The sequence below is a fragment of the Thalassophryne amazonica genome, chromosome 6, assembly GCF_902500255.1.
Source record: "Thalassophryne amazonica chromosome 6, fThaAma1.1, whole genome shotgun sequence".
NCBI lineage: Eukaryota > Metazoa > Chordata > Actinopteri > Batrachoidiformes > Batrachoididae > Thalassophryne > Thalassophryne amazonica.
In genome coordinates, this window is record NC_047108.1 from 91,707,721 (window position 1) to 91,734,048 (window position 26,328).

General features: G+C 40.1%; 1 protein-coding gene across 1 annotated transcript in view; it reads left to right on the forward strand.

The window, feature by feature from the left end:
* The window catches only part of LOC117512652 (transcription initiation factor TFIID subunit 4-like), a 68,326-nt gene that overhangs the window by 37,373 nt on the left and 4,625 nt on the right, over window positions 1–26,328 (forward strand). The window contains exons 3-13 of the mRNA XM_034172805.1: window positions 778–897; window positions 3,757–3,903; window positions 4,063–4,185; window positions 4,290–4,379; window positions 17,040–17,258; window positions 17,395–17,530; window positions 17,884–18,004; window positions 18,949–19,118; window positions 19,230–19,360; window positions 19,464–19,589; window positions 19,757–19,813. Coding sequence (XP_034028696.1) covers window positions 778–897; window positions 3,757–3,903; window positions 4,063–4,185; window positions 4,290–4,379; window positions 17,040–17,258; window positions 17,395–17,530; window positions 17,884–18,004; window positions 18,949–19,118; window positions 19,230–19,360; window positions 19,464–19,589; window positions 19,757–19,813 — 1,440 coding nt within the window. The remainder of the gene's footprint in view (window positions 1–777; window positions 898–3,756; window positions 3,904–4,062; window positions 4,186–4,289; window positions 4,380–17,039; window positions 17,259–17,394; window positions 17,531–17,883; window positions 18,005–18,948; window positions 19,119–19,229; window positions 19,361–19,463; window positions 19,590–19,756; window positions 19,814–26,328) is intronic.

Consider the following 26,328-nt stretch of genomic DNA (forward strand, 5'->3'; position numbering starts at 1 on the left):
CATATTTCTGTCAATGTTGCTGGCATTTGATCAAACACTTGATTGAAAAGATATGAATATGAATTTAACAAATATAGACTGCTTGAGTTCAGATAACACCAGTTACCTGCTACATGGTATGTGGTGGGAGCAGTGGCTGTGATTCTGGGGATGTGCTGAAAATCTGTCTTTGAATCCAAATTGTGAGCTGCCTAGTGATTCTCACCCCTAGTTAATAATACAGTAACATGCTTTTGGAGGGCGGTATGCATTTTCAGAGGCCCGACGTCCATGCCCAGTTGTCCAAAATGACCGATATTCAATAAAAAAGTTGGCTCACTTTAGCTGGCTGCTTTGGCTGCTGTTCATTGTCGGACTATCCATGATAAAATCATCCGGAATATCCATATTGGGACCAACACACACTTCTCGACTTTTCATGTTAGTGTCTATAACGTCTATATAATAAGCATTACCTCTAGCAAGGGGATGATGTTTTTGCACAACTACGATTCCCTGCCCCATCAGAGGAGGGGTATTTGGGGGGCTGCACGCACGCACACACCTTTTCTGAAGTCCACAGTTGTGTGAATTGATGTCGGAGTACTAATTGAAAGCTGATATGTGGAGGTATATTTCTAGTCCGTCATTCTGAAACTGCTGTTGTAATTGTGGATCTTTTTAAATATTGTAAATCTCAAAAAATGTAAAGGGGGCACTGTTGTTTTTTTCCAGTGTTGTTCAATACTGAATGTCAAACATGTAATACCTCCTTGCATACTTCTTGTTGTTCGGAAGGCCCCAGGCGCATCCCATCTGTCTCGTCAGGTTACCTCCACTGCCATTATCACACAGGGTTCCACAGTACAGACCTCCGTGCCAGCCACCACCACACTGCAGAGGCCTCCTGTACTGCAGGTAAATGGAAATTGTTGACCAATCAAACTTTTCACATGCTAAATTTAATATTCCATATCACATCTGTTATTCAAAATACATGTACAAAATGCCAATACATCTGCATGGGTCAAAACTAATGATAAAGTATCTCAGGGGTGGGTCTAAAGCATCAAAATGGTGTAGGGTTTTCTTGCTATTGATCACTTCAGCAGGTGATTTTGCTGATGTTCAGGACTTTTAAATTGTCAAACCATTTGGTGAGGCGATTGGTTGCAATAAAAGCCTATACCATCTAGGCCCTGTATGTCTTGGAGATGTATGTTTCTGTTGTTGAAACCCTGACCAAGAGTAACCTCAAAAAAAAAGCTGTACTTCTGCATCCCTTGAAATGACCCGACTTCCGATATGCACACATGAAGATGTTCACACCTATGGAGACCCTGAGTTACTGTAGACAAGAACAATAGAGGAAAAGAAATTATAGCTCTAGAAATGCTATTGCGTGCTCACAACATATAATTCTTTCCCATCATTTCATTAATTCCTGCCCACTAGATGAAAAATGTAATCATTTTGGCAGCTCTTACAGCTAAGACACTCCCCATTGCTGCATCCGCATGCATGTATCTCTCTGAGCAAACAAAATGTATTCTGTGTTTAGTAACAGTAATTCCTTGTTTGCTCGTAACATCTGTCACTCACAATTTAGCGCACCTTGTGCCTGCTCATCTTGCCACAGCTTATGAACTAGTCAAATGTGGGAAGGACTTCATCAAATCATGCTAACATATTGTTTCTTGTGCACATACAAGAGCATTTTGAGAGCTTAAGGCGCTGTGTCCATGTAGCATTTTTTTCTGACAGAAAAGTGCTGCGAGGGTGTATCTCATTTAAGTGATTTCTTAAAAACCTAAAGTGCCCCTTGTGGGATTTGTTCCTGTGACAACAATAAATAGTTAATGACTAGCTTATAATGTATGCCAATTAAAAATCACTACCCCTGAACAGAAACATAGCGTCTGTCCAGTCTGCTATCACAAAGTACTTTTTTTTTTTTTTGTCTCTATTGTAATAGATTTTTTTATGACATATCAGCTGACTGTTGAGAGGAGTGGCAAAAACAAACTACTTCAAGGTGCTGCAGTGACATCACTGTTCCTTTTTGAAAAATTCTGAGATTTTCAACTTACAGTTCCCATTGCTGCGGTACCTATATGCTTGCTGTGGTAAGGAAAAACTCCCTCTGGCATTTTTTTGAGGAAGAAACTTCAAGCAGACCAGACTCAGAGGGGTGAATCACTGCTGCTCACTGCTTAGGCTATTCCAACAATAACAGAGATCATATGCACAAAATACAACAGAGAATTATCAATCATACGAAACAAAAGTCAGATTATAGATCATTGTTATTGTCCATGTCTTCATCCTTGAAAAGGCAATTTCAGGTATAGCTCAGCTGCATCCCCAAGCAGGGGTCTAGTAAACAGGACCTTGCTTCATAGAGCCTCAAACCGAGAAACAGGGCAGACTTAATCACCCGGAACTGACGCCACACAAAACATTACGTGACACCCCCCCCGCCCCCGCCAAACACATCAGAAAAAACAAAATGTTTTTTATGTCTCTTCTGCATCTGACATGATGATGTCATCAGTTTGACCTGTGCTCTTATTTCGAAAGACTCTTGTGCAAGAAACAGGAAGTGTTCCGGGGCAGGGGCTAGCTTTGTACAAACCCCAGTCACACTGTGACTGATCAAGGAAAAATATAGAGCGGATACTATCAGTTTGTGTTTGCTTTTGTCAGATGAAGGTCCTTTTCCCTCCACAAGACGAGTTCCTTGTCAGCTGATGTCAGCCATGTTCGCTGGAAAATTTTGTGCATGTTCAAAGCTTTGAGCGGAGTTCAGGTGGAGAGCTTTCCTGCTACCTGCACATTTGTTTCTTTTTTATTTTTCTTGTGGCTGTCCGACAGTTCATTCTGAATTTCTAATTCACCAAAAGTGCATCATCAGTAGAGAAAGGACAGGAAATGGTAAATAGACTGCATTTATATAGCACTTTTCCATCTGCATCAGAGGCTCAAAGCGCTTTACACATCAATGCCTCACATACACCCCAATGTCAGGCTGCTGCCATGCGAGGCACCCACTACACACTGGGAGCAACTAGGGGATTAAGGACTTTGCCCAAGGACCTTTAGTGATTTTCCGGTCAGGCTGGGATATGAACCGATGATCCTCTTGTCTCAAGCCCAACACTTAACCACTAGACCATCACAGGAGAGCTCTCTCGGTCTCTCAGCGAGTAGACGCAGGCGCGCATGAACAGACGTCATGCTTTCAGACCACCCAGCTCCACTGAAATCCAGGACATTTGTCAATAAACTGGGAAAATGACACTGTGTACAGTGATTTCAAAATGTGTACAGAGTGAGATTTTATGAAATGCTGTCATTTGTGCAAAAATAAAACAAAATGGACAAAATATTCAGGGGAGTCTGGCTCCAAATGTGGCGTGACATAAACAAACAAAAAACAAAACACTTAACGTGCTGCACAGTAATTTCATCCCAAAGCAGATGATGAGATGTAATCCATTCATAAACGTTTAATGATAAAGTTTACATTTGCACCCTGTCTCACAGTACTAAAGTGTCTGATGGCAGCTGTGTGCTGCTCAGATTAAAGCTCCTGTACCGAACCGTGACATCTAAACACAAATATGTATTGAACCGTGACTTTTGTGTACAATGACACCCCTAGTGTATATGCACACACACACACACACGTAGAGTGCACTGTGTCAAAACTGTGACAATGACCTTCTCATTTTCCTGAGTCAGTTCACATGACTGTATATCCATTGACTCATATAGAACACCATCATGTTGGGAGGAACTGCCAATACCACAGGACAGCCACTGGGAGGACCTGCTGCAGTGCAGCCAGGATCAGCAGTAACACAGAGGGTTGTGCCCTCTGGAATCCCCGGGACTGCTGTCACTCCAACAGCTATCTCAACTGTAAGAGAGAAGTACTAACACACAATGCTTCTGTCGAGTAAAATGTGAACTCTGCAGGTTCTTATTTGTTCACAATGCACCCACAAAATTCACTTTTTAGCAGTTCATTTATTTCTATTCTGCTTTTCACTCACTGAGTCTGTGTATGTTGCTTTACAGGAGACACTGGAGAATGTGAAAAAGTGTAAAAACTTCTTGTCCACTTTGATTAAGCTGGCATCCACTGGAAAACAGTCACCTGAGACAAAGGCCAATGTTAAAGAATTGGTCAAGAACTTGCTGGTATAGTTCCCCCCCCCATATCTGTTCTTTTTTTTGTCAAAAGTTTCAGTGTTTCAACACTACTGTACTGTTTTTGTCTGTTCCTTGTTCTTATTGAATGACAGGAGGCGAAAATCGAGACAGAGGATTTCACCAGTCGGTTATACCAGGAGCTCAATTCCTCACCACAGCCATATCTCGTGCCTTTCCTTAAGGTGAGTACAGCTTAAGTTAGAAGAAGAAGGGAGGGGCCTGTATTGTCATTGTACACAGATACATACAACAGAATTTGTCTCTGCATGTAACCTGTCCTGATTACAGTTAGGCACAATCCAAACTCTTGGAGCAGTGGGCAGTCACAGTCCGTGACTTGGAGATCAAGTCCACATCTGGAGATACTGCCATGGGTGTAGAAGGAAGCATGTCCCTAATCAAATCAATTTTATTTATATAGCGCCAAATCACAACAAACAGTTGCCCCAAGTCGCTTTATATTGTAAGGCAAAAGCCATACAATAATTACAGAAAAACCCCAACGGTCAAAACAACCCCCTGTGAGCAAGCACTTGGCGACAGTGTGAAGGAAAAACTCCCTTTTAACAGGAAGAAACCTCCAGCAGAACCAGGCTCAGGGAGGGGCAGTCTTCTGCTGGGACTGGTTGGGGCTGAGGGGAGAGAATCAGGAAAAAGACATGCTGTGGAAGAGAGCAGAGGTCAATCACTAATGATTAAATGCAGAGTGGTGCATACAGAGCAAAAAGAGAAACAGTGCATCATGGGAACCCCCGAGCAGTCTAAGTCTATAGCAGCATAACTAAGGGATGGTTCAGGGTCACCTGATCCAGCCCTAACTATAAGCTTTAGCAAAAAGGAAAGTTTTAAGCCTAATCTTAAAAGTAGAGAGGGTGTCTGTCTGCCTGATCCGAATTGGGAGCTGGTTCCACAGGAGAGGAGCCTGAAAGCTGAAGGCTCTGCCTCCCTAATGTGCATATTGTTAATGTGCGATAGGGTGAAAGCAGCAGCTGTAACAACCTCAGCTGCACAATTACAACAAAGGAATCTTGTACCTTTTTCCAGATTGTTGCAGCTACTAGGGGCGATGGAGACGTTTTAAGCCTGACCCAGAAAAAGCAGGGTGTGGTTCTCCATTTTTTGCATTCTGAGAAACTGACATTTATCGAGAATGTTTGAAGTTTTGACTCACTGGGTGCAGTGTTGAGTTTATAGATATAATTTGCTTTAAAGTCATTAGATGAAGAAATAAAAGTATTAGGAACATTCTTGGCATGCAATTTTGTTTTGTCAAACAGCAGACATTTGTGCATCATCAGTTATCAATTGTATAAGTCATAACGATTGATAATTAAATGCAGTCATGTACATTATACATGTAATTATCAATCGTATAAGTCATAACGATTGATAATTAAATGCAGTCATGTACATTACACATGTAAAGCTTTGTAGAAATCTGATTCATAACTTTTTCATCCATTTTTTTTAAGTTTCAAGGAGCAGATTTGAAATGAATCAAATTATATAGTTATTAAAAAGGGTCATATATAGCATAACAACTTTACATTTTCCAGTGTTTGTTTGATGTTCAACATCTCCAAAGTTACAATTCTATAAGTGTTTTACACAGACATTCTCCTGCTATAAACATCAGTTCAGCCTGACACAGCTTGTTTCAGACCTCTATCACATAACAAAAATAACATCCAAATGCTTTAATTTGATCTCTGATTGCTGAAAGCCCCCACCTCCGTGCACTCAGTGACACACAGTTATCACTCCGTTCTGAAAATCATAAAAAAATAAATAAACTAACTGATATGCAAGGTGATAATTGATTCATCACACACACCACCACTTTTAATTGGGTAGAATAAAAAAACCCCCCAAAAAGTGAAAATAATTTTTTTTTCGTGCAACAATGAATCATGCCATGATGTGCTAATTTTTCACAGGCTACACAGTTTAATTTTAAACATGAAAATATTTCTGTAATTTCCAATGAAAGTGAAGTTTTTTTTTATTTTTAATGTTGTTCATTTATTATTTTGCAATCACTGATTTGCATTTCTGAGTGTGTTACATGTTTCCGCTGTTAGTGCAGCAGCTAAGACAATATTTACAGCAAAATCGTGCAAATGGTGATACAAGCACCAAAGTTGGCACAAATACTCCTTAGACATTACTCTTTTGAAAAAACTGACTGGCCATTTGAATTTTCAGTAGGCAGCCAGGTAGGGGTCAGTTGAAGAATTACACAGGGGTCAAAATTAAAAATGCTCAAATCATTTTGAAAACTACGCCACATTATTTGTCTGATCGTAAAGATTCCAAAAAGGTATAGTTTGGACTATCTATGACTGAATGATCAGGGGTTATGGGGTAAAAACTGTAAAAATGGTGACAAAGGTCAGTTTCAGTTTGTACAGGGGTCAGAAGTTAAAATTGCCCCAATTTTGGTAAAAAATTGACCCCTGTACAAACTGAAACTGACCTTTGTCGTCACCATTTTTGTTGTTTTTACCCCATAACTCCTAAATTTTCATCCCCCAAATTAACACCTGCATCAAATCAGATCTGCTCATTGACATTGACCCTATGCCATGACATTGACCCTATGTGTCTTTTTGCAAGGTATGTTTTTGCAGTTTTTGCTCTATGGCAAGATGCATTATCATCTTGAAAAATGATTTCATCATCCCCAAACATCCTTTCAATTGTCCAAAATATCAACATAAACTTGTGCATTTATTGATAATGTAATGACAGCCATCTCCCCAGTGCCTTTACCTGACATGCAGCCCCATATCATCAATGACTGTGGAAATTTACATGTTCTCTTCAGGCAGTCATCTTTATAAATCTCATTGGAAAGGCACCAAACAAAAGTTCCAGCATCATCACCTTGCCCAATGCAGATTCGAGATTCATCACTGAATATGACTTTCATCCAGTCATCCACAGTCCACAATTGCTTTTCCTTAGCCCACTGTAACCTTGTTTTTTCTGTTTAGGTGTTAATGATGCCTTTCGTTTAGCTTTTCTGTATGTAAATCCCATTTCCTTTAGGCGGTTTCTTACAGTTCGGTCACAGACGTTGACTCCAGTTTACTCCCATTCGTTCCTCATTTGTTTTGTTGTACATTTTTCGATTTTTGAGACATATTGCTTTAAGTTTTCTGTCTTGACGCTTTGATGTCTTCCTTGGTCTACCAGTATGTTTGCCTTTAACAACCTTCCCATGTTGTTTGTATTTGGTCCAGAGGTTAGACACAGCTGACTGTGAACAACCAACATCTTTTGCAACATTGCCTGATGATTTACTCTCTTTTAAGAGTTTGATAATCCTCTCCTTTGTTTCAATTGACATCTCTCGTGTTGGAGCCATGATTCATGTCAGTCCACTTGGTGCAACAGCTCTCCAAGGTGTGTTCACTCCTTTTTAGATGCAGACTAACGAGCAGATCTGATATGATGCAGGTGTTAGTTTTGGGGATGAAAATTTACAGGGTGATTCCATAATTTTTTCCTCAGAATTGAGTGATTCCATATTTTTTCCTCTGCTTGGTCTAAAAAGTAACCGTTACTGACTGTGCCACAATCTTTTTTTCTTGATTTCTTATAGTGTTTCTTAATGCCAGAAAGTTGCCATTTGAAATGACTTTAGTTTTGTGTCATGTCTGTGATCTGCTTTTTTTCTACAAAATTAAACAACTGAATGAACATCCTCAGAGGCCGGTGATTCCATAATTTTTGCCAGGGGTTGTATATACCCTTTTATGTTAAACCGACCTGTTACGGTCTTCTGAAACAGTTGATAGATGTGTTTTATAACTTAAAAATGGGACCGATGTTAATGCGTTAGCATGTCTATGGTGTTTTCAATGTTAAAGTTAGCTTTAGCTGTTGGCATTTCATCACCTTTGTGTGCATTTGTTTTCTGTATAATTAATGGCTCAGTGCTTGTCCTAAAAGAGTCAAATGTATTACAAATTGTAATATTTTTAATTTATATATTAATAATAATAATAGCAATAATACGAATAATAACTCGTCAGAAGCGGCAAGTTGGCACAGCTCCAAATGCTATGCGGCTCTCTGCAGAGACAGAGTCCGGTCGGAATTAATAACTTGAAAACGAATTGCCGCTTTAAATAAAATGACACCTCTTTCCAAATGCTGTCATACAGAAAATGAACTACAGTCGACTAAAACGTTTTTTCTTCCCCAAAATGAGATGTCCTGCATTCTTTATGAATTAAACTGATGCTGACGTGAAGCACAGCCAGCTGCAAGAGCTCAGCTCAGAGGTATGGAAAGACATTCATGCCATTATGTGAAAGGAAATGCTTTTGACAAAAAAATACAGATTTTGTTTATTTCTATTTATATTCAGAGATCATGGAGCCACCATGTAGAGTTTATGTCCAGAGTTTAAGGATCCACTGAGCAATTTCATATTTATTTACTTTAAGACTCAATATAATGTTGACATAGAAAACCTTTAAAGCCTACTTTTAGTACACAGAAAATTCACAAGCGGTATCGATAAGGGAATCAATAAGGAATTGGATCGATAAGCGGAATTGATAATGGTATCTATCGATAAAATCTTATCAATACCCATCCCTAACTACACTCCATACTCCCACAGAATCTCGCGCATATTGAAATGTATGCTGTCGATGCGTGGCGCGTGCGTTTGGCTGTTTCCGTCACCAATATTCTGCATTGTTCCTTAGCATCTTTAAATGCCCGGGAAGCTGCAAGTAACAAAGACGATCAAGACGCAAATCTAACAGAGCGCTTTGAAATTTGAATTGAAATATGTTTGAACTACATCCACCCAAACCTGGACAACAACCAGGAAAGAGTTTTGCTAAAGGAATTGGCCATAAGAGGAAGCTTAGTGATGATGAGTTAAGGGAGAGGGACAGGCTATATGAAAGAAACAAGAGGAAGAGAGGTTTTGTCCTGACCTGGCCACAGAAATGGCCTTGGCTTGGTCATCACCAAGAGAAGAATGAGGTTTTCTGCCAAATCTGCAGGGCCTATCTGTCATATGCTGACAAGTATGTAAAGTACACTCAACAAAAATATAAACGCAACACTTTTGGTTTTGCTCCCATTTTGTATGAGATGAACTCAAAGATGTAAAACTTTTTCCACATACACAATATCACCATTTCCCTCAAATATTGTTCACAAACCAGTCTAAATCTGTGATAGTGAGCACTTCTCCTTTGCTGAGATAATCCATCCCACCTCACAGGTGTGCCATATCAGGATGCTGATTAGACACCATGATTAGTGCACAGGTGTGCCTTAGACTGTCCACAATAAAAGGCCACTCTGAAAGGTGCAGTTTTGTTTTATTGCGGGGGGATACCAGTCAGTATCTGGTGTGACCACCATTTGCCTCATGCAGTGCAACACATATCCTTCGCATAGAGTTGATCAGGTTGTCAATTGTGGCCTGTGGAATGTTGGTCCACTCCTCTTCAATGGCTGTGCGAAGTTGCTGGATATTGGCAGGAACTAATACACGCTGTCGTATACGCCGGTCCAGAGCATCCCAAACATGCTCAATGGGTGACATGTCCTGTGAGTATGCCGGCCATGCAAGAACTGGGACGTTTTCAGCTTCCAAGAATTGTGTACAGATCCTTGCAACATGGGGCCATGCATTATCCTGCTGCAACATGAGGTGATGTTCTTGGATGTATGGCACAACAATGGGCCTAAGGATCTCATCACGGTATCTCTGTGCATTCAAAATGCCATCAATAAAATGCACCTGTGTTCTTCGTCCATAACAGACGCCTGCCCATACCATAACCCCACCGCCACCATGTGCCACTCGATCCACAACATTGACATCAGAAAACCGCTCACCCACACGACGACACACACGCTGTCTGCCATCTGCCCTGGACAGTGTGAACCGGGATTCATCCGTGAAGAGAACACCTCTCCAACGTGCCAAACGCCAGCGAATGTGAGCATTTGCCCACTCAAGTCGGTTACGACGACGAACTGGAGTCAGGTCGAGACCCCGATGAGGACGACGAGCATGCAGATGAGCTTCCCTGAGACGGTTTCTGACAGTTTGTGCAGAAATTCTTTGGTTATGCAAACCGATTGTTTCAGCAGCTGTCCGAGTGGCTGGTCTCAGACGATCTTGGAGGTGAACATGCTGGATGTGGAGGTCCTGGGCTGGTGTGGTTACACGTGGTCTGCGATTGTGAGGCTGGTTGGATGTACTGCCAAATTCTCTGAAACGCCTTTGGAGACAGCTTATGGTAGAGAAATGAACATTCAATACATGAGCAACAGCTCTGGTTGACATTCCTGCTGTCAGCATGCCAATTGCACGCTCCCTCAAATCTTGCAACATCTGTGGCATTGTGCTGTGTGACAAAACTACACCTTTCAGAGTGGCCTTTTATTGTGGGGAGTCTAAGGCACACCTGTGCACTAATCATGGTGTCTAATCAGCATCTTGATATGGCACACCTGTGAGGTGGGATGGATTATCTCAGCAAAGGAGAAGTGTTCACTATCACAGATTTAGACTGGTGTGTGAACAATATTTGAGGGAAATGGTGATATTGTGTATGTGGAAAAAGTTTTAGATCTTTGAGTTCATCTCATACAAAATGGGAGCAAAACCAAAAGTGTTGCATTTATATTTTTGTTGAGTGTATATGCTTGGTCCTGGTAGACCCTGACTGTTTTGAACCTAGTTTAAAAGTCTAATTAGCTTGCCTTTGTGGAAACCCCACAGTGACAATATTAGCAAAGGAGCTAAACATATATATATTTTTTTAATTTTTAGATCTATAACTCCAATCCAGACAAGGCATGCTTTTTAGTTTTGATATGACCTACATCTGTATTTTACATTTCTGACTGTGAGTTAGCCAACTCTGAGGGTTGCTTAAAAAATGCCCTCTAAATTTTATGGGAGTCACTTTATTTTTTTACACTTGAGAATGCCCTCTGATAAATTCTATTTTTGTTTTTTTACTTCATGGTCCATAGACTATTGTAAGATTTTTATTTTTTATTTTTTTCTGGATTGGTTTATTTTATATAGGCAGTTTTATTTGCAGGATTTCAAGGTGGAATATCATGAACTCTCACTCCCAAAACCATGGGCCAGTGCTCCTACACTGTGGCCCACTAACTTCTAAATTCTACTGGCCCTGTGGTCCAGTGAGGCAAATTGGTTTATGTCAAGTCAAGTTATATTATGGACTGTAGATGATGGAATCCCTAAATTCCTTGCATTGAACATTGAGAAACATTATTCTTAAACTGTTGGACTATTTTTTTTCATGCATGTATATACAAAAACAATAATGTTTATCAGTTTGAACATTAAATATTTTGTCTTTGTGGCGTATTCAATTGAATATAGCTTGAAGAGGATTTGCAAATCATTGTATTCTGATTTATTTTGTATTCTGTTTTTGTTTACATTTTACACAACTCCCAACTTCATTGGAATTGGGGTTGTACATGTGAACTCCTTGGGCCTCATGTAAGAAATATTGCATAGAATTCATACTAAAAATATACGTATGAACAAAAGCAAAAAAATGGCTTACAGACAAAAGAAAAAAAAAATCAGACTTATAAAACCATTTGTAGGTGCAACTGCAAGCAAAATCCACTTTATAAATCACACACTCCATTGATTTTGATCTGCTTCATATCTTTCCCTCTACACACCCACATTCAGACACAAATAGTTAACGCAAAACATCTCATGAATATTCATCTTTACTTGTGACGTCCAAAATGTGTACCTGTCATAGCATCATGGCACCAGAGAGAAAGAGCAGGAAAACCCTACTTGTGAAGGCACCGCCATCTTGTTTGCGAACATAGATCGAGCTCTACAGGGAGAGTAACATTAGGAATTTACAGCAGGCCATGGAGCAGGTGATGAGAGACCCTGCAAGGCTTATGACAAATGTGGGTGTGGAATCAGTTAGCTTACCGGGGAAATTAGTGCAGAAAATCCACTATGGTGATAGTGCAGTTTATTTGCCAGGGAGGGAAATTCAACAAGTTGAGACTGTGGCCTGCTTCCGTAGACGTGTCCATAAAAATTGTAGAGGGATATGCTTTGCAAACTTAATACCCATTATAGGATGATGTTGAAATTGAGGATGGCCCACTGGCTGTTCCAGCGATATTAAAGATTTCGTGTCTGCTACCTACAACATGTGTGGAATGTCTCAAATCTAAACCTACTTCTAGGCATCTTATATATGCTGCTCTGGAACCACCCTTAAACCCAAACAGTTCAACTGTCAACCCAACTGAGGTCCCTCGTCTGGGCCTCATTAACATAAGATCACTATCCTCAAAAACATTGTTGATTAATGATCTAATTATTGATCATCACTTAGATATGATTGGGTTATGTGAAACTTAAACCTGCAGCTGTCCTCCCCTTAAATGAGGCCTGCCCACCAGCATAAACATTTAGTCATGTCCCTCGTGATACGAATCAAGCTGGGGGTGTTGCTCTTATTTCTAAATCTAGGTTTAGCTTATTAGCTGTTGAGGGTCACAAATATAACTTGTTTGAGCATCTGATTCTCTGCTCTGCTCAGGATATTACGCATTGCCAAGGTCAGAAGCCTAAAAATCAGCCGTATTGCTTTGTATATAGGCCTCCTGGCCCATATTCTGAATTCTTAGATGAATTTGGTGCATTCATCTCTAACTTGTCAACTAGTGCAGATTACATTCTGATCATTGGTGACTTTAATGTTCATATGAATAAGCCTTCTGATCCCCTCTGCAAATTATTTATAGAAATTGTGGCTGCATTAGGATTTCAACAATGCATTCGGGACTCAACGCACATTGGTGGAAATACCCTGGATTTGGTTCTCGCATGTGGTATTGTTGTCACGAATATTGACATCATGCCTCTTACATCAGTGGCCTCTGATCACTTACTTATTACGTTTACAATTTCGCTGCTGGATCTGTTCCTAAATGTTTCAAATCTGCAGTGATTAAACCATTACTTAAAAACCAGAATCTTGACCCTAGTGTATTGAAAAACTATCGGCCGATATCAAATCTATCATTTTGCTCTAAAAGTCTGGAAAAAGTGGTGTCATGGCAGCTCATGGACTATCTTACTGAGAATAATCTCTTTGTGCCACTGCAGTCTGCTTTTAGAAAATGTCATTCCACAGAGACAGCTCTCACTAAAGTGGTGAATGATCTTCTGCTTGCAATGGATTCGGACACCACTATGGTTCTGGTGTTGTTAGGTCTCAGTGCCGCATTTGATACTGTGGATCATCATATTCTACTTGATAGGCTGGAAAATCACTTTGGGATTACTGGGAGTACCCTTGCACGGTTGAAGTCATACTTGACCAGTCATTCTCACTGTGTTTTGTACAGTAACCTCTAAACTTAGTGACATGAAATTTGGGGTTCCACAGGTCTTAGGCCCCCTGCTTTTCTCCCTTTATATAGCATCCCTTGGGCACATATTGCAGCGTTTTGGGATTACCTTTCACTGCTGTGATGATGATACTCAGTTATACATGCCGATAACTGCTGGTAATCTCATTCACATAAAATCCTTAGAAGATTGCCTTGCATCAGTGAGATGTTGGATGTCTAGAAACGTCCTACTTTGAAACTCTGATAAGACTGAAATGATGTTCTTGGTCCAGTAAGGCATCGGCATCAATTTGACCAGTTAACGCTTACCCTATGCTCGTGTGTCATACATCACACTGACAAAGTGTGATGTATGACAAAATTACCCTTGGGGTAATTTTTGATCCTACATTGTCCTTTGACCTCCACATTAGAAATATTACGATGACTGCTTTCTTCCACCTGCAAAACATAGCGAAGATTCATCCCATCCTGTCTATGGCTGATGCTGAGACCCCGATCCATGCGTTTATCTCTTCTCGATTGGACTACTGCAATGTTGTATTTTCTGGTTTACCGCACTCCAGCATTAGGGCTCTCCAGTGAGTTCAAAATGCTGCAGCCAGACTTTTGACACGAAGCAGAAAGTTCGACCACATTACACCCATTTTGGCATCCCTTCACTGGCTTCCTGTCCCAGTGAAATCAGATTTTAAGCTTCTGCTACTAGTCTATAAAATTGTTCACGGACTGGCACCTCCCTACCTAGCTGACCTAATTACACCTTACGTACTGGCCCGGGCTTTGCGTTCTCAGGGTGCAGGACTACTTTGTGTCCCTCCGGTGAATAAGAAGTCTGCGGGTCACAGAGCTTTCTCTTATCGTGCCCCTGTTCTGTGGAATGATCTCTCTGTGTCAATAAAACAGTCAGATTCTGTGGAGACTTTCAAGTCCAGACTTAAGACGCACTTATTTTCCCTTTCGTATAGCTAGCATACTGGCATAGTATAGTTTTGCGCTTTTTGCTCTTTTAATTCATTTTGTTAGGAAACAGCGTGCTGCAGCCTCAACTTTTATCTAAATCCTGGGTCTTTTAGTGAAGCTCAGAGCTAGTGGCTGGCGATCGCCTTAGTATTTCCTGTTTTTCTTGTTCTTTAATGCTGACAAATTATACTGTATTTCTTGTCTTTGTGATGCCTGATTCTGTTTTTTCTCTCTGTTTAAGGTGCAGCTCCATCCAGAGATGGGTGTGGTATTTGTGCTGGAGACCCTCCTGTCCTGTGCACCAACAGCATTTCCTGTATATTAGTTTTGTGAATTGTTCTGTAATTTATGTCTGTAGCATGGCCCAAGCAGAGGGTCACCACTTTGAGTCTGGTCTGCTTGAGGTTTCTTCCTCAGAGGGAGTTTTTCCTTACCACTGCTGCTCTGGGGGTTGGTAAGGTTAGACCTTACTTGTGTGAAACACTTTGAGGCAACTCTGTTGTGATTTGGCACTATATAAATGAAAAAACTGAAAATTAAATTGAAAAAACAAACATTTGAGACATAAATTGAGGCATGTGTGTGGTCATAGAGGTAAGGTAACAAAAACAATAAATGAAGTGAGTGACAACACACGGGGAAAAGTACTTTTGAACCTAACTATTCACTTAATGAGCAGCATGTTGGTTCTTAATTTTGAAGGCACAGTCGTTTACAGACATGAGGTTAAGATCACCATAAGATCACCACAAGAAACAGCATGAAACCTTCCAAATAACAGAGTAACTAGACAAATGTTTGTTGTTACAGTTGTTCCGGAATCCTTTGTGCTACTGTGACTTCACAGTGCTGCTGTCTTTTGTTGAGATAAAATCTCTCCTAAAATATTTTTAACAGTGAAAATGCCTTATGTCTATTTTCAATATAAAATTGCAGGAGAGAAACTTTTTTATGGCAGTAAAGTAGGTAGGTCCTTGTCCAAAGGATGGCAATAATCCAGTCATTTCCACCACTAATATATTTACATTTCAGCAGCTGCGGTACGTTGATAAAATATTACATGTGTGGTTTGATGTGAGATCGGAGTCTGCTAGTGTATTTAACAATTGAACAGTCCCCATGGGTCAATTATGGCTCATGATCACATATAATAATGCTTAATTTATGATAAAGTAGATGCATATGTGATGTGTTATTAAGTGGAATTAAATGTGCACATGACATCGATAATATGTAATTATGGCACTCACATTTTTCCCACGATCTGGGTTCATAGCATTAATGGCTGGTTTGTAGGGAAAAATACATCAAGCTGACCGCATTTGAATGGGCCCTATTGACTCTATGTATGACTCTTTCAAAATAAATTATTCAAAAAAAATAATTTTTTGCAATTGAAGCAGTCACCAAAGGTGAATCGAGTATTTAGAGGTTTTGTTGCAAAGTACTATGAAAAGGACTCTTAAAAAAGTGATTGTTTAATGCAAATGATCAGCTTCCTGTCTTAAACAGATGAGTTAATTTTCCCAGCCCTAATATTTATACAGTATGTTGTGCAAAACATACTGAGTTAAATTTTTACCATCAACTCCCAGCCTTAACTCATTCATCACATATTATTTGTAATAATATTAAGTCATATATATAAGTTCAAACTTATATTCATAAATATATTTACACTTCATCTTTATTTGTTTTTTTAACCTGTCTGGTCATATCACTGGCATGAGTCAGATACCATTGTGTGTCTTTGGCATTTTTTTTGGCTACAACAGAAGAAGAATTTTTATTTATTTACTTTGTGAGTGTGTGTGCGCATGTGTCTTGTTATGCTCAACACCACTCCTCTTTGGGAGACCAGCCTGTATTGCAGATATTAGTTATGCCTGCCCGAGGGAGGAGGTGTTACACCCAGAAACAAAAGAAGAAACAAATAGTAAGGTTGGCTGTGCACGATCAAAGAATGGTAGAAGAAATAACAGCAAGAATTACAACATATCGGGACTTGCCCCGTTTTGGAACATTTGAATGCTCATAACAAACCAGTGCTGACACCAACATACAATTATTATACATCAAAATGTCAAGCAATGTCTCCTCTACAAAAGTATCCACTTCAGTCACATATCAACTAACCACAGCTCAAATGCCAAGCAAATAGACATAAATCGGAATTCATTTTCTGGGCAAAAAAACTAATTTGCTCCTACCAAGTATTATTTGCTTTCATTTTTTTGCATCCACAACATCCCCTAGGACCTGTCTTTTAGCTGATCCAAAGTTTTGAATTTTTGACCTTGTACAAACTTAGAAATAAATCATAATGTATGGGTATGTGATTTTGGTGAAATAGGCCCTAGGGCTTAAGAGGATAAACAAATAGTGTAGCATCAGTGTGTGGTGGAAAGCCAGCTTTGCATTCATTCTTTTCTGTTGCATGTTACCTTCAGAGAAGCCTTCCAGCCCTGCGCCAGATGACCCCAGACTCTGAAGCATTCATCCAGCAGAGCCTGGTGCCTCAGCCTGCTCCTCAGCCGGCTTCAACAGGCTCCACAGCCTTCACAACCATGGTGGTGCGACCTCCCGTCTCTCCTGCTACCACGACTGCCATAAGTGCGGATGGAACCAAGGCCACTGTTATCAGCCTCACTCAGACTAAACCTGGACTGGTAATGCTGCTGCTCATAGACATAGATTACTGCCTCTAACAGAATTCGCTGAGATTTGTTACTTATCGAACTGGAGTATCAGATGTCAGGTGTTACACCGCCTTACTCTCCTGTGATTGTGTTCTCTGTGTTCCAGATTGTATCTCAGCAACAGGGCACGATGGTGAGGCCCCAGGTGACCCTGGCTCAGTCTCCCATGGTAACGCTCAGAGGACAAGCTCCGAGCCGCATCATTGTTGGCCAGCCACAGGTGGTCAAACATCTGCAGACGGGTGTGTGCGTGTTATCCAGTCATTCAGTCAATTTAGTCCTATTAAATGAAAATATGTTTTATTCTTATTAAAATACAGATATGTAACAGGTCCAGTTAAAAAAAAAAAAAAAAAAAAAAAAAAAAAGACACTAAACAGCTGGGAGGCATTGGTTCATTCTGTATCTGGTTTGTCATAAACTGAGTTCAGTGTGGTATTGCTGCCACCTTGTGGCTAGTCTTTGTGATTTTGGAATGTAAATTGTAGGAAAAAAAATATTTGATATAACTAAGCCAACTGGGCATGAATTGTTTTAACTACAATTCTTTGTTCTTTGCTAACAATACAAGATCATCTGTCTTTGTTTTTATTAGTTCCAGCGGTGAAACCAAACTTGTTTCCAGGGGCCAAAGGAGTACATGTAATCAGTCAGGCCACCACTCTTAGTGCAGCTCAGAAGAACAAGCTGAAAGAAGCAGGAGGGGGAACCTTCAGGTCAGATTTAGATTATTAATGTCTCACAAACACTATATTGCCTCATCCTGACAGAACAGTACATGTTTTTACTTGAACCAGTTTTCAACCAGTTTGACATGTGGTTACTTTTGCTACTTACCAGTGTAGGAGCAATTCCACAAACCTACATCACATAATCAGGAATAACACTGTATATCACCGTAGGAAGTTGCTTGATGATGATTTTGCAGCAATGCTGACAAATTTGTAGGATAACCAAAACCCAAGTCCTGGTGCTTTCTGCCTTCCTGTGTGGTGGTGTGACCTGCACACTAACCAGTGACCTAGATGGTCCTTGGGTACCACTGGGATGACATGCGTCAAACTAGCAGTAAGAGAGACAACATTATGACCATGAGGCGTGCTCCTCTGTGCGTGATCCATTGTGCAAGTGCCTCAGTGCAGAGGACCCCAGCAAGTGGAAAAGACCCATAAAAGACTCATATCACCTGGCTGTGACAGATAGATGGATCCTTCTGGAAGACAACAGCATGACTCCAAAATTGAATTGAGCATCAGCAATACATTTGAGTCAGATTATATTCAAAAAGATGAATTGCTGTGATTATTGTCAACATAGGTTATTAATGGTTTAAAAATGGCAATTGTTAGCAGAAACTATGTACATGTACTCGAAAAGTGCAATTTGGAACAATTCTAACAATTACATCTATCAGTTCTATCAGTTATTATAGGTGATTGTTATCTTGTATTGTTTGTGAGTATAATTTTGTTTAAGTGATAAGCATGTAACTGCTGAATAGAATTATAGAAGTTTTTTTTTAATAACTAAACACACAAAAATTGTAAAAGTTGTGGTCTTTGTTTCTTGTGCAGTCTTTGTTTAATGACAGTTGTTTTCTATTTGATTGCACTCCGTTGGATTTTTCATAACGAGGTTCACTGGGTTTCATTTCATCCAGGGATGACGATGACATCAATGATGTGGCATCCATGGCAGGAGTCAACTTGTCAGAGGAGAGCGCTTGTATCATAGCAACCGGCTCTGAGCTCGTTGGCACAGTGACGCGATCCTGTAAGGACGAGACTTTCCTCTCCACCGCTTTACTCAGCAGACGAGCTCTGGAAATAGGTGAGACGCACAGACACAAAAAAATCCTCACCTGTGGAGGAAATGCACAGCTTGTTCTGCTTTCAAAGTTGTTGCACACAGTGTAATTCTGCACCCCAACATTTGTAACAGGTAAGAAGTTTGGTGTCAGCGAATTGGGCACAGATGTGATGGACTACATTTCTCACGCCACACAACAGCGTCTGCAAAATCTCCTGGAGAGGTTGTCACAAGTGGCACAGCACAAGAACATAACCCTAAAGGTGGTAATTATAATTTTCCCAAATTTGACACTTGGCACTTCTTGGATTTGTTTACTAAGTTTTATTGTCTCCTGTGGTATCTTGCCCTCCTTTCTTCTTGCAGGAGGACGAGCGGTTTGAACAGATCAGTGACGTGCGGGCCCAGCTCAAGTTCTTTGAGCAGCTGGATCAGATGGAGAAACAAAGAAAGGAAGAGCAAGAGAGAGAGATCCTTTTGAAGGCTGCAAAGGTAACAAAAGATAAAGAGAGAAACTGCAGAAGGCTTTTACACAATCGCATGGAAAGGTCAGTGCGTGAGCCATTTGTGAACTGACAGGATAAGGCCTGATGGAGAGTTGATTGAAAAATAAGAGCCTGTCATCATGAATGACTAATTATGTCTCATAAATTCTGTAGTCTCGGTCACGGCAAGAGGACCCTGAGCAACTACGACTTAAACAGAAGGCCAAAGAGGTGAGTACGAGCCCATTATCTGCTGCCGCTTTTCCACTTGTTTGGTATAACTTGTTCGCTAAAGTGAATTGCACTGTAATTTTATGGACAGTTTTTGGCGGCGGGTGCAGAAATGTTTATGTATGGTGTGTTTGATCGGTTTTACTGCTCAAACGTTGAGAATCATAATCATCACTCTAACTCAGTTTTTGATGGTTGAAAAGATGGCACACTGCAAGGAACATATTTCGTTATGTTCGGAGAGCAGCGGAGTGATCAGTGGGACCGCTGTGAGCAAAATGACCAGTTATTAGAGGTTGAAGTTCCATCTATCCATTCTCTATACCCACTTACTCCAGTTAAGGGCCATGGGGGATTGGGGGGTGGGGGTTACAGGACACCAGTCTATTGCAGGGCCACATATGTCTGCATGCAGTCTCCGGTTAATGTCAAGTTTTTATTTCACCTACATGTCTTTGGATGTGGGAAGAAGCCAAAAGACCCGGAGGGAACCCACACAAACACGGGGAGAACATTTCAAACTCCACACAGAAAGGCGATCCCCTAACCTTCTTGCTGGGAGGCAGCGGTGCTAACAGAAGTTGAAGTTTCTCTCCAAAATATTCCTAAAGCATTTCATGCTGGAGCCTCCAATGAATGTTTCTGTTGTCAATACAAAATAAAAATTTATAATAGGAATGGCAAGAAACACAATATTTATGTTGAAAGTTGAGCACAAAAGTAAGTAGTTTTTGCTTTATTTATATTATATATATCAATCAATTCAATCAATTTTATTTATATAGCGCCAAATCACAACAAACAGTTGCCCCAAGGCAACTGTTTGAACATTAAATATCTTGTCTTTGTGGTGTATTCAATTGAATATAGGTTGAAGAGGATTTGCAAATCATTATATTCTGTTTTTATGTACATTTCACACAACATCCCAATTTAATTGGAATTGGGGTTGTACTTCCGGCTAACTGATTCTGCTCTTTTTCTTTCTGTCTGAGGCATTGATGAGACCTTGTGAATTAAAAAACATTCTGGACTCGCACGCCATTCCAACTCATTGTGGAAACTTTGCATAGTTTTTTACCACCCTTGGAAAAATGTCAGCTGCAGTAATGTTCAGAATAATAGTAGTGCTATGTGACTAAAAAGATTAATTCAGGTTTTCAGTATGTGAGTATTTCTTATTATATACATAAGTTTTCCCCTCTCCAATCAACTTTTGAATCAAACTACGCTGTTCTTCAATCAATCAATCAATCAATTTTATTTATATAGCACGTATTGCACTGATATTTTTACAAGTTTCTTGACCATTTCAAGATTATTGTGAACATATTATTTGGAGTTGACATTTTAGGTGTTCCTGTGAGCGGTGCGAGAATATGGAGACGGTAGAGGAAAGCGTCTGCTGTCAATCAATCAATCAATCAATTTTATTTATATAGCGCCAAATCACAACAAACAGTTGCCCCAAGGTGCTTTATATTGTAAGGCAAGGCCATACAATAATTACGTAAAAACCCCAACGGTCAAAACGACCCCCTGTGAGCAAGCACTTGGCGACAGTGGGAAGGAAAAACTCCCTTTTAACAGGAAGAAACCTCCAGCAGAACCAGGCTCAGGGAGGGGCAGTCTTCTGCTGGGACTGGTTGGGGCTGAGGGAGAGAACCAGGAAAAAGACATGCTGTGGAGGGGAGCAGAGATCAATCACTAATGATTAAATGCAGAGTGGTGCATACAGAGCAAAAGGAGAAAGAAACACTCAGTGCATCATAGGAACCCCCCAGCAGTCTAAGTCTATAGCAGCATAACTAAGGGATGGTTCAGGGTCACCTGATCCAGCCCTAACTATAAGCTTTAGCAAAAAGGAAAGTTTTAAGCCTAATCTTAAAAGTAGAGAGGGTGTCTGTCTCCGTGATCTGAATTGGGAGCTGGTTCCACAGGAGAGGAGCCTGAAAGCTGAAGGCTCTGCCTCCCATTCTACTCTTACAAAACCTAGGAACTACAAGTAAGCCTGCAGTCTGAGAGCGAAGCGCTCTATTGGGGTGATATGGTACTACGAGGTCCCTAAGATAAGATGGGACCTGATTATTCAAAACCTTATAAGTAAGAAGAATAATTTTAAATTCTATTCTAGAATTAACAGGAAGCCAATGAAGAGAGGCCAATATGGGTGAGATATGCTCTCTCCTTCTAGTCCCCGTCAGTACTCTAGCTGTAGCATTTTGAATTAACTGAAGGCTTTTTAGGGAACTTTTAGGACAACCTGATAATAATGAATTACAATAGTCCAGCCTAGAGGAAATAAATGCATGAATTAGTTTTTCAGCATCACTCTGAGACAAGACCTTTCTGATTTTAGAGATATTGCATAAATGCAAAAAAGCAGTCCTACATATTTGTTTAATATGCGCTTTGAATGACATATCCTGATCAAAAATGACTCCAAGATTTCTCCCAGTATTACTAGAGGTCAGGGTAATGCCATCCAGAGTAAGGATCTGGTTAGACACCATGTTTCTAAGATTTGTGGGGCCAAGAACAATAACTTCAGTTTTATCTGAGTTTAAAAGCAGGAAATTAGAGGTCATCCATGTCTTTATGTCTGTAAGACAATCCTGCAGTTTAGCTAATTGGTGTGTGTCCTCTGGCTTCATGGATAGATAAAGCTGGGTATCATCTGCGTAACAATGAAAATTTAAGCAATACCGTCTAATAATACTGCCTAAGGGAAGCATGTATAAAGTGAATAAAATTGGTCCTAGCACAGAACCTTGTGGAACTCCATAATTAACTTTAGTCTGTGACGAAGATTCCCCATTTACATGAACAAATTGTAATCTATTAGACAAATATGATTCAAACCACCGCAGCGCAGTGCCTTTAATACCTATGGCATGCTCTAATCTCTGTAATAAAATTTTATGGTCAACAGTATCAAAAGCAGCACTGAGGTCTAACAGAACAAGCACAGAGATGAGTCCACTGTCTGAGGCCATAAGAAGATCATTTGTAACCTTCACTAATGCTGTTTCTGTACTATGATGAATTCTAAAACCTGACTGAAACTCTTAAAAAAGACCATTCCTCTGCAGATGATCAGTTAACTGTTTTACAACTACCCTTTCAAGAATTTTTGAGAGAAAAGGAAGGTTGGAGATTGGCCTATAATTAGCTAAGATAGCTGGGTCAAGTGATGGCTTTTTAAGTAATGGTTTAATTACTGCCACCTTAAAAGCCTGTGGTACATAGCCAACTAATAAAGATAGATTGATAATATTTAAGATTGAAGCATTAAATAATGGTAGGGCTTCCTTGAGCAGCCTGGTAGGAATGGGGTCTAATAGACATGTTGATGGTTTGGATGAAGTAACTAATGAAAATAACTCAGACAGAACAATCGGAGAGAAAGAGTCTAACCAAATACCGGCATCAAAGAAAGCAGCCAAAGATAACGATACGTCTTTGGGATGGTTATGAGTAATTTTTTCTCTAATAGATAAAATTTTATTAGCAAAGAAAGTCATGAAGTCATTACTAGTTAAAGTTAAAGGAATACTCGGCTCAATAGAGCTCTGACTCTTTGTCAGCCTGGCTACAGTGCTGAAAAGAAACCTGGGGTTGTTCTTATTTTCTTCAATTAGTGATGAGTAGTAAGATGTCCTAGGTTTACGGAGGGCTTTTTTATAGAGCAACAGACTCTTTTTCCAAGCTAAGTGAAGATCTTCTAAATTAGTGAGACGCCATTTCCTCTCCAACTTACGGGTTATCTGCTTTAAGCTGTGAGTTTGTGAGTTATACCACGGAGTCAGGCACTTCTGATTTAAAGCTCTCTTTTTCAGAGGAGCTACAGCATCCAGAGTTGTCTTCAATGAGGATGTAAAACTATTGACGAGATACTCTATCTCACATACAGAGTTTAGGTAGCTACTCTGCACTGTGTTGGTATATGGCATTAGGGAACATAAAGAAGGAAACATATCCTTAAACCTAGTTACAGCGCTTTCTGAAAGACTTCTAGTGTAATGAAACTTATTCCCCACTGCTGGGTAGTCCATCAGAGTAAATGTAAATGTTATTAAGAAATGATCAGACAGAAGGGAGTTTTCAGGGAATACTGTTATTTTTTACATTTTGAGCAAAGCCAATTGAGTCTAATAATGGATTAAATGCAGTGTTGAGGCTGTCATTCTCAGCATCTGAGTGGATGTTAAAATCGCCCACTATAATTATCTTATCTGAGCTAAGCACTAAGTCAGACAAAAGTTCTCAAAATTCACAGAGAAACTCACAGTAACGACCAGGAGGACGATAGATTATCTATCTATCTATCCATCTATCCATCTATCCATCTATCCATCTATCTATCTATATACACATACACACACAGTAGTGTTCAGACTAATAGTAGTGCTATGTGACTAAAAAGATTAATCCAGGTTTTGAGTATATTTCTTATTGTTACATGGGAGACAAGGTACCAGTAGATTCTCACAAATTCAACAAGACCAAGCATTCATGATATGCACACTCTTAAGGCTATGAAATTGGTCTGTTAGTAAAAAAAAAAAAGTAGAAAAGGGGGTGTTCACAATAATAGTAGTGTGGCATTCAGTCAGTGAGTTCGTCAGTTTTGTGGAACAAACAGGTGTGAATCGGGTGTCCCCTATGTAAGGATGAAGCCAGCACCTGTTGAACATGCTTTTCTCTTTGAAAGCCTGAGGAAAATGGGATGTTCAAGACATTGTTCAGACGAACAGCGTAGTTTGATTAAAAAGTTGATTGGAGAGGGGAAAACGTATACGCAGGTGCAAAAAATGATAGGCTGTTCATCTACAGTGATCTCCAATGCTTTAAAATGGACAAAAAAAAAACAGACGCGTGGAAGAAAACAGAAAACAACCATCAAAATGGATAGAGAAATAACCAGAATGGCAAAGGCTCACCCATTGATCAGCTCCAGGATGATCAAAGACAGTCTGGAGTTACCTGTAAGTGCTGTGACAGAAGATGCCTGTGTGAAGCTAATTTATTTGCAAGAATCCCCCGCAAAGTCCCTCTGTTAAATAAAAGACGTGCAGAATCAATCAATCAATCAATCAATTTTTTTTATATAGCGCCAAATCACAACAAACAGTTGCCCCAAGGCGCTTTATATTGTAAGGCAAGGCCATACAATAATTATGTAAAACCCCAACGGTCAAAACGACCCCCTGTGAGCAAGCACTTGGCTACAGTGGGAAGGAAAAACTCCCTTTTAACAGGAAGAAACCTCCAGCAGAACCAGGCTCAGGGAGGGGCAGTCTTCTGCTGGGACTGGTTGGGGCTGAGGGAGAGAACCAGGAAAAAGACATGCTGTGGAGGGGAGCAGAGATCGATCACTAATGATTAAATGCAGAGTGGTGCATACAGAGCAAAAAGAAAAAGAAACAGTGCATCATGGGAACCCCCCAGCAGTCTACGTCTATAGCAGCATAACTAAGGGATGGTTCAGGGTCACCTGATCCAGCCCTAACTATAAGCTTTAGCAAAAAGGAAAGTTTTAAGCCTAATCTTAAAAGTAGAGAGGGTGTCTGTCTCCCTGATCTGAATTGGGAGCTGGTTCCACAGGAGAGGAGCCTGAAAGCTGAAGGCTCTACCTCCCATTCTACTCTTACAAACCCTAGGAACTACAAGTAAGCCTGCAGTCTGAGAGCGAAGCGCTCTATTGGGGTAATATGGTACTACGAGGTCCCTAAGATAAGATGGGACCTGATTATTCAAAACCTTATAAGTAAGAAGAAGAATTTTAAATTCTATTCTAGAATTAACAGGAAGCCAATGAAGAGAGGCCAATATGGGTGAGATATGCTCTCTCCTTCTAGTCCCCGTCAGTACTCTAGCTGCAGCATTTTGAATTAACTGAAGGCTTTTTAGGGAACTTTTAGGACAACCTGATAATAATGAATTACAATAGTCCAGCCTAGAGGAAATAAATGCATGAATTAGTTTTTCAGCATCACTCTGAGACAAGACCTTTCTGATTTTAGAGATATTGCGTAAATGCAAAAAAGCAGTCCTACATATTTGTTTAATATGCACTTTGAATGACATATCCTGATCAAAAATGACTCCAAGATTTCTCACAGTATTACTAGAGGTCAGGGTAATGCCATCCAGAGTAAGGATCTGGTTAGACACCATGTTTCTAAGATTTGTGGGGCCAAGTACAATAACTTCAGTTTTATCTGAGTTTAAAAGCAGGAAATTAGAGGTCATCCATGTCTTTATGTCTGTAAGACAATCCTGCAGTTTAGCTAATTGGTGTGTGTCCTCTGGCTTCATGGATAGATAAAGCTGGGTATCATCTGCGTAACAATGAAAATTTAAGCAATACCGTCTAATAATACTGCCTAAGGGAAGCATGTATAAAGTGAATAAAATTGGTCCTAGCACAGAACCTTGTGGAACTCCATAATTAACTTTAGTCTGTGAAGAAGATTCCCCATTTACATGAACAAATTGTAATCTATTAGACA